Below are 11,836 nucleotides of genomic sequence, written 5' to 3' on the forward strand. Positions count from 1 at the left end.
TTTTTAAAATCACAAGAATCAGTATTACAACCTGTCCACATTCTGCTTCCAGATTTCTTCTCCAGGTTACTGATAACATGAGAAACAGATATCAATTCACTATCTTGTCACTTATCAGAGAGAGGGAAGGCAGTTAAAGCTAGTAGTCAAAGTTTAAATTCCAGGGAGGTATCTCTTGACCGCAAGTAGGAAGATCTCTACCTTGCCACACAAGAGACTCTACTTGTCCTCGCAAACCAGAACACTTAAGGCTAATATGAAGGGTTCTTGATCAAAAACTTCCTTTAAGATCATGCTGTCAGAGAGGAAAACTTCAAAGGGGTTAGTCCAATGGATCTTCAATATGGTTCCATAGCCTGCTACATTAGAACCACCAGAAAAGGTTTATTTTTCCCCAAACCTTTAATTCGGGAAAATTTCAAACATATGGAAAGGTAGAGGGAATGGTGTAATGTACCCCCATCGGTCAGTTTCAACAGTTAATGACACATTTGTTTCTTTATCATTACCCACTCCCAGCATTGGGATTATTTGGTGACAAATCCCAGATATCATATCATTTTATCTTCCAATACTTCAGATAAAGGTATTTTTATTTTTTAAAAAATATTTATTTATTTTAGAGAGAGACTGAGAGCTGGAGTGGGGAGGGGGCAGAGAGGAGAGGGAGAGAGAGAATCTTAAGCAGGCCATGCTGAGTGTGGAGCCTGACATGAAGCCAGATCCCACAATCCTGAGATCCAGCCAAAATCCAGAGCTGGATGTTTAACCAACTAAACCACCCAGGTGTCCCTAGATAAAGGTATTTTTAAAAATGAAAGCCACTATAGGGGTGCTGGGTGGTTCAGATGGTTAAGCATCTGACTCTTGGTTTCCCCTTGGGTCATGATCTTGGGGTTGTGAGATCAGGCCCAGAGTTGGGCTCTGTGCTCAGCGAGGAGTCTGCTTGAGATTTTCTCTCTCTCCCTCTGCTCCTCCCCCTGCTCACGTGCTCTCTCTCTCTCAAATAAGTAAATAAATATATCTTTTAAAAAAATCATGGGGTGCCTGGGTGGCTCAGTCACTTAAGTATCTGCCTTCAGCCTAGGTCGTGATTACAGGGTCCTGGGATCAAGTCCTGCCTGCATCAGGCTTCCTGTTCAGCGGGGTGCCTGCTTCTCCCTCTCCTGCTCTGCCTGCTTGTGCGCTCTTTCTCTCTCAAATAAATGAATAAAATCTTAAAAATAAATAAAAAATAAAAAGTAAAAGTAAAAATAATCAAACCCACTATACCATAAAAAATGAACAATAATTTCATAGCAGCATGAAACGTTGAGGTTTCTTTTTTAATTTATTTATTCATTCATGAGAGACACACACACACACAGAGGCAGAGACATAGGCAGAGGGAGAAGCAGGCTCCATGCAGGGAGCCCGACATGGGACTTGATCCTGGGACTCCAGGATCACGCCCTGGGCCGAAGGCAGGCGCTAAACTGCTGAGCCACCCAGGGATCCCAAAAGTTGAAGTTTTAAGCATTATAGTTCCGGGGATCCCTGGGTGGCTCAGTGGTTTGGCGCCTGCCTTCGGCCCAGGGCACAATCCGGGAGTCCAGGGATTGGGTGCCACGTCGGGCTCCCTGCATGGAGCCTACTTCTCCCTCTGCCTGTGTCTCTGCCTCTCTCTCTCTATGTCTATCATGAATAGATAAATCTTTAAAAAAACAAAACAAAACATTATAGTTCCCAGACCTCTCCCCAGACCTACAGAATCAGACCTGTGGAATGTGGAAATCTGTATCTTTATCTGTATCTTCTAACTGTAGGCTCTCCGCCCAGCACTGAGGCCAACTAGGGGCCCCAACTCATGACCCTGAGATCAAGACTGGAGCTGAAATCAAGAGGCAGACACTTAGCCAAGTGAACCAGCAGCCAGGTGCCCCTGGGATTTATATTTTTAAAATAAAGTTCCTCAAGTTGATGTCTGAGGACCTCCACAGAGGACCTCCTGGCAATCTGTAGTCAGGTATAATATAAGCAGACTGAGCACTTTTTTACTATATCAAAGTCTTGACTGGTCAAGCTCCTGTAAGTCAAGTCCATCTTCTTAATTTAAAGGAAATCTGGCATAAAAGTTTTTAATAAAATGAATATATGCACCTGAATCCAATTTTTTAAAAGATTTTATTTATTTATTCATGAGAGACACACACAGAGAGAGACAGACAGACAGACAGACAGACACAGGCAGAGGGAGAAGCAGGCTCCATGCAAGGAGCCCCGACATGGGTCTGGATCCCAAGTCTCCAGGATCACACCCCGGGCTGAAGGCGGCGCCACCCCTGGGCTGCCCCTGAATCCAATTTGTAAATCTACATTTCTAGAGAACTTATCAATGTGCTCTGCATCAAAGGGAACAAAAGGGATACAAAAAAATATATATATGCTTTTTAAAGCATTAACATTTTGCTATCAAATAAAAGATTCTGATTGAGTTGGTTTGATGCAGGGTTTTGGAACCTGCATTTAAAAAAAAATATTTTATTTATTTATTCACGAGAGGCACAGAGAGAGAGGCAGAGACTAGGCAGAGGGAGAAGCAGGCTCCCACAGGAAGCCCGATGATGGACTTGATCTCTGGACTCTGGGATCATGATTCAAGCCAAAGGCTCAACCGCTGAGCCACCCAGGCGTCCCTGAAACCTGCATTTAAACACCTTTTCCAAGTACTGCTGATTTGGACTGGTTCTTAGACTATACCAGGAAAACCACAAAACCTAAGGTAAGCGTTTTTCACACTCAGAGTCCAGAGGAGGTGGAAAGGCACTCAGTGGGGACCCAGTCTAGGGAGGCATGGTGCTGCCATCCTCTCTCCTTGCACCTAGTCTCCAAATAAAATGACTCTTGTCTGGGAGAGACAGAGGTGCCCCTTTTTATTCCCAGCGGTGTGGACAAGTGGCTTGCACCTGAGACACTTGTCTACGTGAAGGGACATTGCCAAGCCACGGTCCCCTAGACCAAGGACACTGGGGATGATGGAGTGACTGGGCAGAGAGGTCAGCAGTCCGGAGTTCTTTCTATATAATCTATCAGAGTTCATCCATTAGGCTAGGCCATAAGGTCCTGACACCACCTCCCCCAAGGGACCGCTGTGAGAGGACACAGCTTAAAGTGGGTGGTGCACCAGGCCCACACAGGCGGCTTCTCCCGCGGACCGCCACGTGCGGCACCTTCCTGGGGCTTCTGTGAGGTGCTGCGGGGCAGGGAGGGGAGGGTGGCGGTGATTCTTGCAGATGGTCGCTGCTGCTGAAGGGCCACACTGCCCCGTGCAGGGGTGGAGATAAAGCCACTCCCGATAGCGATCGGAGCGCGCGGGAGGCGGGCGCCGGCGCTGCTTCGGCGGCTCGGATGGGTCAGTCACAGCCAGTGCCGAGGAGGCCCTTGCCCCAGGCCCAGGGCGGGCACGTCCCGCCCCAGGAGACCCCTAGCCCGAGCCCAAGGACGCAGCCGGCCTCAGGAGTCTCCAGCCCGAGGGCAAGACACGCGCAGCCTCGGGAGCCGCATTCCTGTTCTCAGGGGACCCAGTCCCACAAACGGAGCTCCCCGAACTTCTGGGCGGGATGCGGCCAGCCGAGCGCGGGGGAGAGTGCGCGCAGCCGCCGCCCAGTCCCACGTCGGGCGGGGGCGGCTCCTCGCGGCCCAGGGGCGCCGGGGCGCGAGCGCTCGGGGGCAGCGCCGGGGAGCCCTTTGCGGCCGGCCTGCCCTCCCCCACCCCGCGGCCTTTTGCACACGACGCGCAGCGCGCCGCTTCACACGGGGAGGCCGCGGCCGGATAAAGCGGCGGGCGCGGGGCGCAGCGGGCGGCGCGCACGGGCTGCGGGGCCGGGGCTGCAGGGGACCGCCGGGCGCGGCGCAGGCGGGAGCGGCGGCGGGGAGCGGCGGGAGCGGCGGGAGCGGCGGGAGCGGCGGGCGGGCGGCGAGCGGGGCCCTCCCGGCAGGTGGGTGCGCGCTGCGCGGGGGCCCGCCCGCAACTTCCAGGGCGCACGGGACGCGGCGGCGGCGCGCGCCTGCCCGGACCCCGCGGGGCGGCCCGGGCCGCATGGAGCCCACGGAGAAGCAGCACCTGGTGGACACCAAGTCCGGAACCCGGTAAGGCGGGCGCCCCGGGGCCCAGGGCGCGGCGTCGGGCGCATCTCCCGGTTCGCCGCGGGCTGGACGGTCTGGCCGGCGGCTCGGCCGGGCCCACGCGGAGGGGCGGCGGGAGGCGGGCGAGGGGATGCCGAGCTCGCGGGGGGATCAGCCCCCCACCTCGCGACTGAGCCCGGAGCCTGACCCCGCGCGCTAGTGCGCTGTCGCGTGCCTGGAGCCCCGCCCCCGCCCCACACTTTGCCCCCGGGCAGTCGGGCCCTGGGAGGCCCTGGGTCCCCAGGTGCACAAGAGGGGCGCCTGCCCTCCTCCCTGAGCCTGAGCTCTGTTCCTTCTCCGTGCTTGGCTGCACTGGCCCTGCCACTTGGCTAGTGCCCAAGGTCTTTGCCTCCTCCGGGCCCCGGGACTGGAGGGGAGGGCGGGGAGCGGGGAGGGACACCCTGGGCCAAGACCCCGAGACTCCTGGACTGTCATTTCCCCAGCACCCCGACTCGACTCCACACATGAGTTTCTGGTTACCCTTCAGTGACGGTCGGGCTTGGCGTGCCCCTCGCTATTCTTTTCGTTGGACACATGGGAACCCCCAGGCCCACAGAGAGAGACGACTGAAGTCCGCCCTCCTTGCCCCCGATTCAGAGCTGAGTCTGCCCTCTCCCGTCCTCTCTGGCCAGGTCTTACACGGGATCTCTGTGGCAGGAGGGGACTGGCTGGATCCCTCTGCCCTCACCTGGCCTGGACTTGCAGGCCATTGAGTTAGTCGCTGAGAGTAACCATTACTGTCATGCCCAGAAGGGTCCTGCCAGTCACCTCGAGCCCAAGAAGGAGCGGGCCCGGCGACAGCTTTATGTGGCCTCTGCCATCTGCCTGGTGTTCATGATTGGGGAAATCGTTGGTAAGGACTTTTGTGCTAATTAAATGAAATTGAGTACATGGATAGTCTCATGATCCAAAAGGCTTTCCTCCAGGATGTTCTCAGTAATATTATACTAGTAGCCCCCGGGGCGTCTTGCCTGACTCAGTCGGTAGAGTATGTACCACTTGATCTCAGGGTCGTGAGTTCAAGCCCCACGCTGGGTGTGGAGCCTACTTAATTAAACAAAACAAAACAAAAACTAGTAGCCCCATTTATTGAATATTCACTATGCTGTTGAATATTCAGTACACTGAGTTTTTCATATACAGGTTTTCTCACCCGGTCCTCATGACAAGCTTGTATTGTCATGTGGGTGCTGTTATTCTTCTTTTACAGATGATGAAACTGAGGCACATTAGGGTTAAGTAATTTGCCCAAGGTCACACACGTCCAGTGTGTAAGGGATGGCCTGAATAATGCCTAGAAGGAAAGTCCATTTACTGAGTGCCTATATGCTTTCCAGGCCCTATTTGAACTTGATTTTCACAATCACCTTCTAAGTAGATCGTGTTAGTCCCATTTCACAGACAGAAGTTGAGGCTTAGAGAAAGTCACTTGCCCGTGGTTACACAGCTATTGGGTCCAGAGGTCCCAAATCCACAGTCTTTCTCCAGAACCTGTGATTTCTCTGCTGCATGCCCAGTCTGGGAAGTTGACTCCGTGGGGAGCTGATAAAGCTTTTCCATTTCCCTGGTCCTGCTCCTGCAGGTGGGTACCTAGCTCACAGCTTGGCAATCATGACCGACGCAGCCCACCTGCTTACCGATTTTGCCAGCATGCTTGTCAGTCTCTTTTCTCTCTGGATGTCCTCCCGACCAGCCACCAAGACTATGAACTTTGGCTGGCAGCGAGCTGGTAAGGACCCTGGTTGGGGTGCGGATGGGATTGGAAGAAGGGGCAGGTCAAGACATAGGTTCTTTGGTGGCTGCCATAGGTGGATCCCTGAGTGAGTCAGGAGGGTGATTTGGGTTGGGGAAGAGGATGTGAGTTGTGGCTTCTGGCTTCTGCTAGGTCCTAGTCTGATGGGGGAGCCCTGGCTCCCTGTCCTCTGGGAACTTCTGGTCTGCAGGAAAGGAGAGTTCACTTTCCTAAGAAATGAAATGGCCAGACTTCAAGAACAAATGACAGTGGAATCAACTCTGCACGTAATTCCATGTGGAATAATTTCCTGTGGGGGGAAAGGCCAGCAAAGCCTTCTGGAAGGTAGAGGCTTTAAAGCCCCTTTGGTTCATCTCTGAGCTGCATAGTCATTTTCTTCATGGGGGATGGCCCAGTCTCCCATCAGAAGCCTCAGTTTGTCAGCTGAGCAATAGGTATATATTTTAGAAAGTCAATTTCTTTACAAAAAGGGTTGACTTCATAAGTTCCTTCTAGCTCTGATGTGATCTGACATATGTGTGGTGAGGTAAGGAATGACCATGCCAGCCATACCTTCCGCAGAGCCCAGGTGGATCCAGGCCCTGACTTTGCAGAGGAGGGGCGGAGGGATCATGGAGGGATGAGGGATGGAGAGGCCTCCTCAGTCTTTAGGCCCCACACTAAGATTGGTGTTGGGGGTTGGGTTCTTCCTCAGAGATCCTGGGAGCCCTGCTCTCTGTACTGTCCATCTGGGTCGTGACTGGAGTGCTGGTGTTCCTGGCAGTGGAGCGGCTAATCTCTGGGGACTATGAGATCGAAGGGGGGACCATGCTGATCACATCGGGCTGTGCTGTGGCCGTGAATATCATGTGAGTGTGGCCTCAGTTCCCTGTGAGGCCTCCCTCCCACTTTTCACACACACACATCTGCACACCTGCTCTCAGTGGAAGGAGGCCATGCATAGGCCACAGGACGAGAATTTCCCTCCTGGTCTGAGCTCTAGTTCCTGAAACACCTCAGTTCTGCCTTAGGCCTAGACTAAGGCCATTGAGAGCTATGAGTCTGCGGCAGCATCAACTCTACCCTCGCTGCCCCCCTTAGATATGAGTGGATAACCTGGGAGCCTTCATTCCTGAAATGGGGAGGGGTGAGTGTAGTTCTTACAGGAGCAGATGTCCCTAGGGGGAGAATCCAAGTTCTTTTCTGGCTGGTGTGCCTGAAATTGGTGTCAGAGGCAGTGTGTGTGGAGCATGGGTGTCTTCTTTGGGCTTCTCCCTTGCTCAGTGGTCTTGAGCAAGCCACCTCCCTCTCTGGGCCTCAGCTTTCTCTTTTGTGAAATGGGGTGGGGAACTAGGTGACCTCCATGGTGCCCTCCTGTTCTGAGATTTGGCATCCTTGTGCCCAGATTCAGCCTGGCATTGGGGCTGAGCCCATCCTCCTGTGGTGCTCTGAACCAAGGCCAGGTGGGTTGGGATCCTCACAAGGCAGAGGGATCCGGCAGTTTGGGGATTAGGATTTTTGTCCCACAGGAACCCTACTGGGGGGGCCTCTACCTGCTACATCAATGAGCCCTTGGCTTTGTCTCTGCTTCTTTAGAATGGGGTTGACTCTTCATCAGTCTAGCCACGGGCACAGCCACGACTCCAGCCAGCAGCAGGAGAACCCCAGTGTGCGAGCTGCATTTATCCATGTGATTGGAGACTTTCTGCAGAGTGTAGGCATCTTGGTGGCAGCCTATATTTTGTACTTCAAGGTCAGAACTGGGGACAGAGGGAGATAGGCTGGGGGGTGGGCTAGAGAGTATAGATCATCTGGGGGCTCCTCTCCACACATGGCCCTTTCTGGGTTCTAGCTCTCTCCCAGCTGTGTGGGGAGAGGGAAGGAACATTTACCCAATGCCTAGCAAGTGTTGGCACTTATGATCTTCACAATAATCCCGAAGAGACGGTGGTGGGGCTTTCCGCATCTCAGAAAGGTTCGGTGACTTGGATGCTGTCACACAGCTGGGAAATTGTGAAGTCAGATCCAAACCCAGGCCTGTGTGCTGCCAATGCCTGGGCCTTGCCAATCACTAGAGGCAGAATGGTGTAGGGGAAAGAGTCAGGCATCGTGGCTGAAGCCCAGCTTCACTCCGTGCTAGCCGTGTGCTCTAACTGGTCCTCAGTTTCTCCATCTATAAATCAAGATGTTGGACCATTGGTGTCTAAGATTCCTTTTAGTTTTGTTCACACTTCAGTCCCTTGATCAAGGAGGCGTGGGAAGGGACTGCCTGTGCCTTGTCCTGAGCTGTGATCTGTGTGGACACAGGATAAAAGGTAGAGAGAACTGGGAGGCAGAGCCAGAGCCCAGCCTGCAGAGAGAGCCCCTTTCCCTGGCTCAGCAGTGGATGGGTAGGGCAAGGGAAGCTGAGGTGTTGGGTGGTGAGCCACAGCTCTGCCTTCCTCATTTTCTGTAGCCAGAGTACAAGTATGTAGACCCCATCTGTACCTTCCTCTTCTCCATCCTGGTCTTGGGGACGACCTTGACCATCCTGAGAGACGTGATCGTGGTGCTGATGGAAGGTAATCTGGGCTTGGGGCTCTCCTTTGTTCTGAACTCTGCGGCACTAACAAGTTTGGCAGGGGGTGCAGGTTGGGGGCGCAGGGAAGTCCCAACACATTGGCAGGGAGCCATGGTCTGGAGCCTGGCACAGGCTGGAAAACCTCCTGGGGCTCCAGGCCAGTCTTGGCATGGAGCTGGAGCCCTCAGGTGTGGCTGTTCCTAGAAATGTCCCCCGGACTACCTTCCCTTCCCACTAGCCCCAAGGTATCTCCTCCCTGCTGGGGTGTATCCTCCCTACCTAGTCTGGTAAAGCTCCATCCCTCCCCCATATACTGCTCAGTCTCTGTCTACCTTCCCTACAGCAGGATTCCACTTCCCATTGCACTGGGGGGCAGACTGAGGTTCAGAATCCCCAATCCACTCCAGCTCAGTGCCTTCCTTTCTGAGGCCTCTGGCTCTGGAGCACATGGCTGGGCTCTAGGGGCTGGGGAGAGGATTCCTCAGTGCTGGCAAATGGTCCACCCTGAGTTACCGCATTGACCAGCTTTCCTGTGCCCCAGGGCCTCGGGTCATGGGGCTCTGGGTGGCCAGGGTCAGTTTGAAGTGGGGTTCTGATTTGGAATTAGTGGAAGTGTCTGGCCAAAGGTCAGAGCATCTGCTTCAATAGAAATGACCCAGATACCAGGGAGGACGCTGATGCCCAGTGTGGGGGCGGCGGCCCCCTGCATTCTTCCTTTCATTACAAAAAATAGTCATTGGGCCCTTGCGATGGGCCAGGCACTGCTCTAGGCCCTACTGATATGGGGGTAGACAAAACAAACTGTCCCACTCTTGTGGAATTTCCATTTTAGTGGGGGACACAGGCAGGAGACTAACAAGGTCATGACATCAAGTGTGAAGAGGAAAAGACCAAGGGGCGATATGAGGGAGATCACCTGGGAGGTGGAGGCACCATTAGATCTGCTGGCCGAGGAGGTCTGCTCTGAGGAGACTGCTCTGGAACAGCAGAAACGAGCAGGGGTGGGAGGGAGCAGTCTCCTTCAGCCCCTGTCCCTGCCATCCTCAGGGACCCCCAAGGGTGTGGACTTCACGGCCGTTCGGGATCTGCTACTGTCGGTCGAAGGGGTGGAAGCCTTGCACAGCCTGCACATTTGGGCACTGACCGTGACCCAGCCTGTGCTGTCCGTCCATATCGCCATCGGTGAGTGGGCAGGCCCCGCGGGGGCAGGGTGAGGGAGAGTGGCCACCAGAGGCCCGGGGCCATCCCCGAAGCACCCAGGGACCTCAGATGTTTGTAGCACAGCTGCTTTGAACCTGGTCCCACACTGAGTGCTTTGTAGACATTATTGTGATCATCACAATCCCATTTCTAGATGAAGGAACTGAGGTTGGTGACTGGGGAGGTGGGCAGTAAGGTCACTTGCCCAGGCCAAGAAAAGATTCCTAGCCTTAAGGCCAGGGCTTCCCCTCCTCTTGCAGGATTGTGCCAGGTGTGGGGACTGGAGGGTGGCCTGGTGCAGGAGTGAAATGGGGGGGGGGTGTCCCTGATGCCTGTCTCCTGTTCTGGGGAGGGGTGGGGTAGGGAATGAGATAGGCTCCTGATTGTTCCTAAGGGCCCTAGAGTGAGCAAATCATTCTCTGGTGCCTCCCCTGCTGTGTCCTCTCGGCCCCCAGCTCAGAATGCAGATGGCCAGGCTGTGCTGAAGGCAGCCAGCACCCGCCTACAGGGAAAGTTCCGCTTCCACACCATCACCATCCAGATCGAAGACTACTCTGAGGACATGAAGGACTGTCAGGAGTGCCAAGGTCCCTCCGACTGACTACTTGGCCAAGTGCTAGCTGAGGCTTGGACAGGACCTGCAGGTGGTGGGGCTAAGTGTCCCCCAGGCCCGGCTGTGTTATAAAGCAGCTCCCTCTCCCGACCTCTGCTCTGTGTTCGGTGTGAAGGAACTGACCCCTGCCTCCCCCATCTGACTATAGCCAGTTTAAGGCTGGAGACTCAGCAAGTGTAAAAAGCTGGTATGACCCCGCTCCTGCAGCTTCTGGTGCCTGGCAGGGCTGGGTTTGGGCCTAATCTCCAGCTAATGCTTTCCTGCCACCAGCCTCAGGAAAGACAGTGAGGCCCAGTGACGGGTGGCCAAGGGGAGACTGGTTTCAGGGTCCCCTTGCCCACCTGCCCAAGTCCTCATTTCAGTCTGCCTGGCTTGTACCTCATGAATCTATGAAGAAGCCCTGGGACAGAGTTTCTCCCTCTGCCTATAACAATATGGTTTAAGGAGTCCTTGGGGGTTGGGAGTTGTGAGGATCTGCACTGTCCAACCTGTCCCCCTGAGATGGGAAACCAGTGGGCACCCAAGGCCTGTCTGTGCCTTAGTTACTTCAGCTATGAGCCACACATTTCCCTTTCTTGGAGGGAGGAGGCTTGTCACCACCTAGCACCCAGCTGGTTTCTTCTTTCCTTATTCCCCCAGCCCAGGAAACTTGTGCTGACACCATGATGCCTTTGCCACAGGTGGTGGGGGTGAGGGCAGAGATTTTAGCTCGGGTCCTGCCCTAACGGGCCACACCGCCCCAGGCCCACTTCTCTTGCCCTGATAGAGTCCCAGGGACCTCAGAAACTGAAATCTGATGTGATTGGGCCAGCTCTGCTGCCAGTGTAGCTTGATCTGCTCAGAACTTGAGGATGGACGATGAAGAGGAATTGGTTGTACAATGAATGGGTGGGAGACGTTGGCTTCCTGAGGTATATGTAGATTCCTGACTTAGGGGCAGCTTGTGTTTACGAGATGAAGAGGGGAGACTTGTCCCTAGTCTCAGAGAAGGCAGCACATCCACTCATTAGGCAGCCCTGATCTTTGCTAGCAAGTGTCCTTAGGTCTCATCAGAGAATGAGAGACCAAGGATGAACCCACCTCACAGGGTTGTTGTGAGGACTGGAGCCAAAGCCTATCAAGCTCCTGGTGTTGCTTGAAGAGTGTGTACTCTGATCATTCTGGAAAGACCCAGCATGAGGCCGCCTTGCCCAAGAGCCAGGTGGGCTTCCTTGCCTCCCCAGGAGCCGCAATGACTTTGTGTTGACTCTGCCCTGATTCATAGCAGAGAGAGGACAGTTAGTCACTTGCCTTCCCCATGAACCTCTCTCTTCCCATCTATGAAATAACCTCGCCTTTCCAGCATCATCATCCAGGCTTACCTGTGAGCCAAGTCAGTGGGCTCTTCAGCCCCTCAACATCTGTGGGAAGTCATGTGGCTTGGGAGTGTGAGGCAGGGGACTGCCGCTAGCTGTGTTCTATTCCACCGCAATCTCTGGGGAAGTGCCCTTCTCCCCTGCAGGCCCCAGGAGCCTGGATCCTTACACCCCTCTCAAGAGACACTCATTGCAGTGCTCCACTTTTCCAG

The 11,836-nt window shown here is 54.4% G+C and overlaps 1 protein-coding gene across 4 annotated transcripts; it reads left to right on the forward strand.

Moving 5' to 3' along the window:
* Positions 1 to 3,936: 3,936 nt before the first annotated feature.
* SLC30A2 (solute carrier family 30 member 2) lies at positions 3,937 to 11,409 on the forward strand. 4 transcript variants are annotated; one of them, XM_072750693.1, is made up of 9 exons: positions 3,937 to 4,128; positions 4,608 to 4,796; positions 4,915 to 5,017; positions 5,747 to 5,893; positions 6,612 to 6,765; positions 7,493 to 7,649; positions 8,352 to 8,457; positions 9,504 to 9,638; positions 10,112 to 11,409. In XM_072750693.1, exons 2-9 carry the CDS (start codon positions 4,629 to 4,631, stop codon positions 10,255 to 10,257), a joined length of 1,116 nt encoding a protein of 371 aa, XP_072606794.1. In that variant the 5' UTR covers positions 3,937 to 4,128; positions 4,608 to 4,628; the 3' UTR covers positions 10,258 to 11,409. The 4 variants fall into 4 exon arrangements, with proteins under 4 accessions (XP_072606794.1, XP_072606795.1, XP_072606792.1 ...); XM_072750694.1 differs by having other exon boundaries at positions 4,652 to 4,796; XM_072750691.1 differs by having other exon boundaries at positions 3,948 to 4,128; positions 4,652 to 4,796; positions 4,918 to 5,017.
* The last annotated feature ends 427 nt before the right edge of the window (positions 11,410 to 11,836 follow it).

This window comes from Vulpes vulpes, chromosome 2 (assembly GCF_048418805.1).
Source record: "Vulpes vulpes isolate BD-2025 chromosome 2, VulVul3, whole genome shotgun sequence".
Lineage (NCBI taxonomy): Eukaryota > Metazoa > Chordata > Mammalia > Carnivora > Canidae > Vulpes > Vulpes vulpes.

What these genes read in the sequence shown, in the direction of transcription:
- SLC30A2 (XM_072750694.1), top strand. Translation starts at nt 4,079, where the DNA reads ATGGAGCCCACGGAGAAGCAGCACCTGGTGGACACCAAGTCCGGAACC. An exon ending in CATGATTGGGGAAATCGTTG is followed by an intron (nt 5,018 to 5,746) that starts GTAAGGACTTTT and finishes CTGCTCCTGCAG; the next exon opens with GTGGGTACCTAGCTCACAGC. An exon ending in CCTATATTTTGTACTTCAAG is followed by an intron (nt 7,650 to 8,351) that starts GTCAGAACTGGG and finishes CATTTTCTGTAG; the next exon opens with CCAGAGTACAAGTATGTAGA.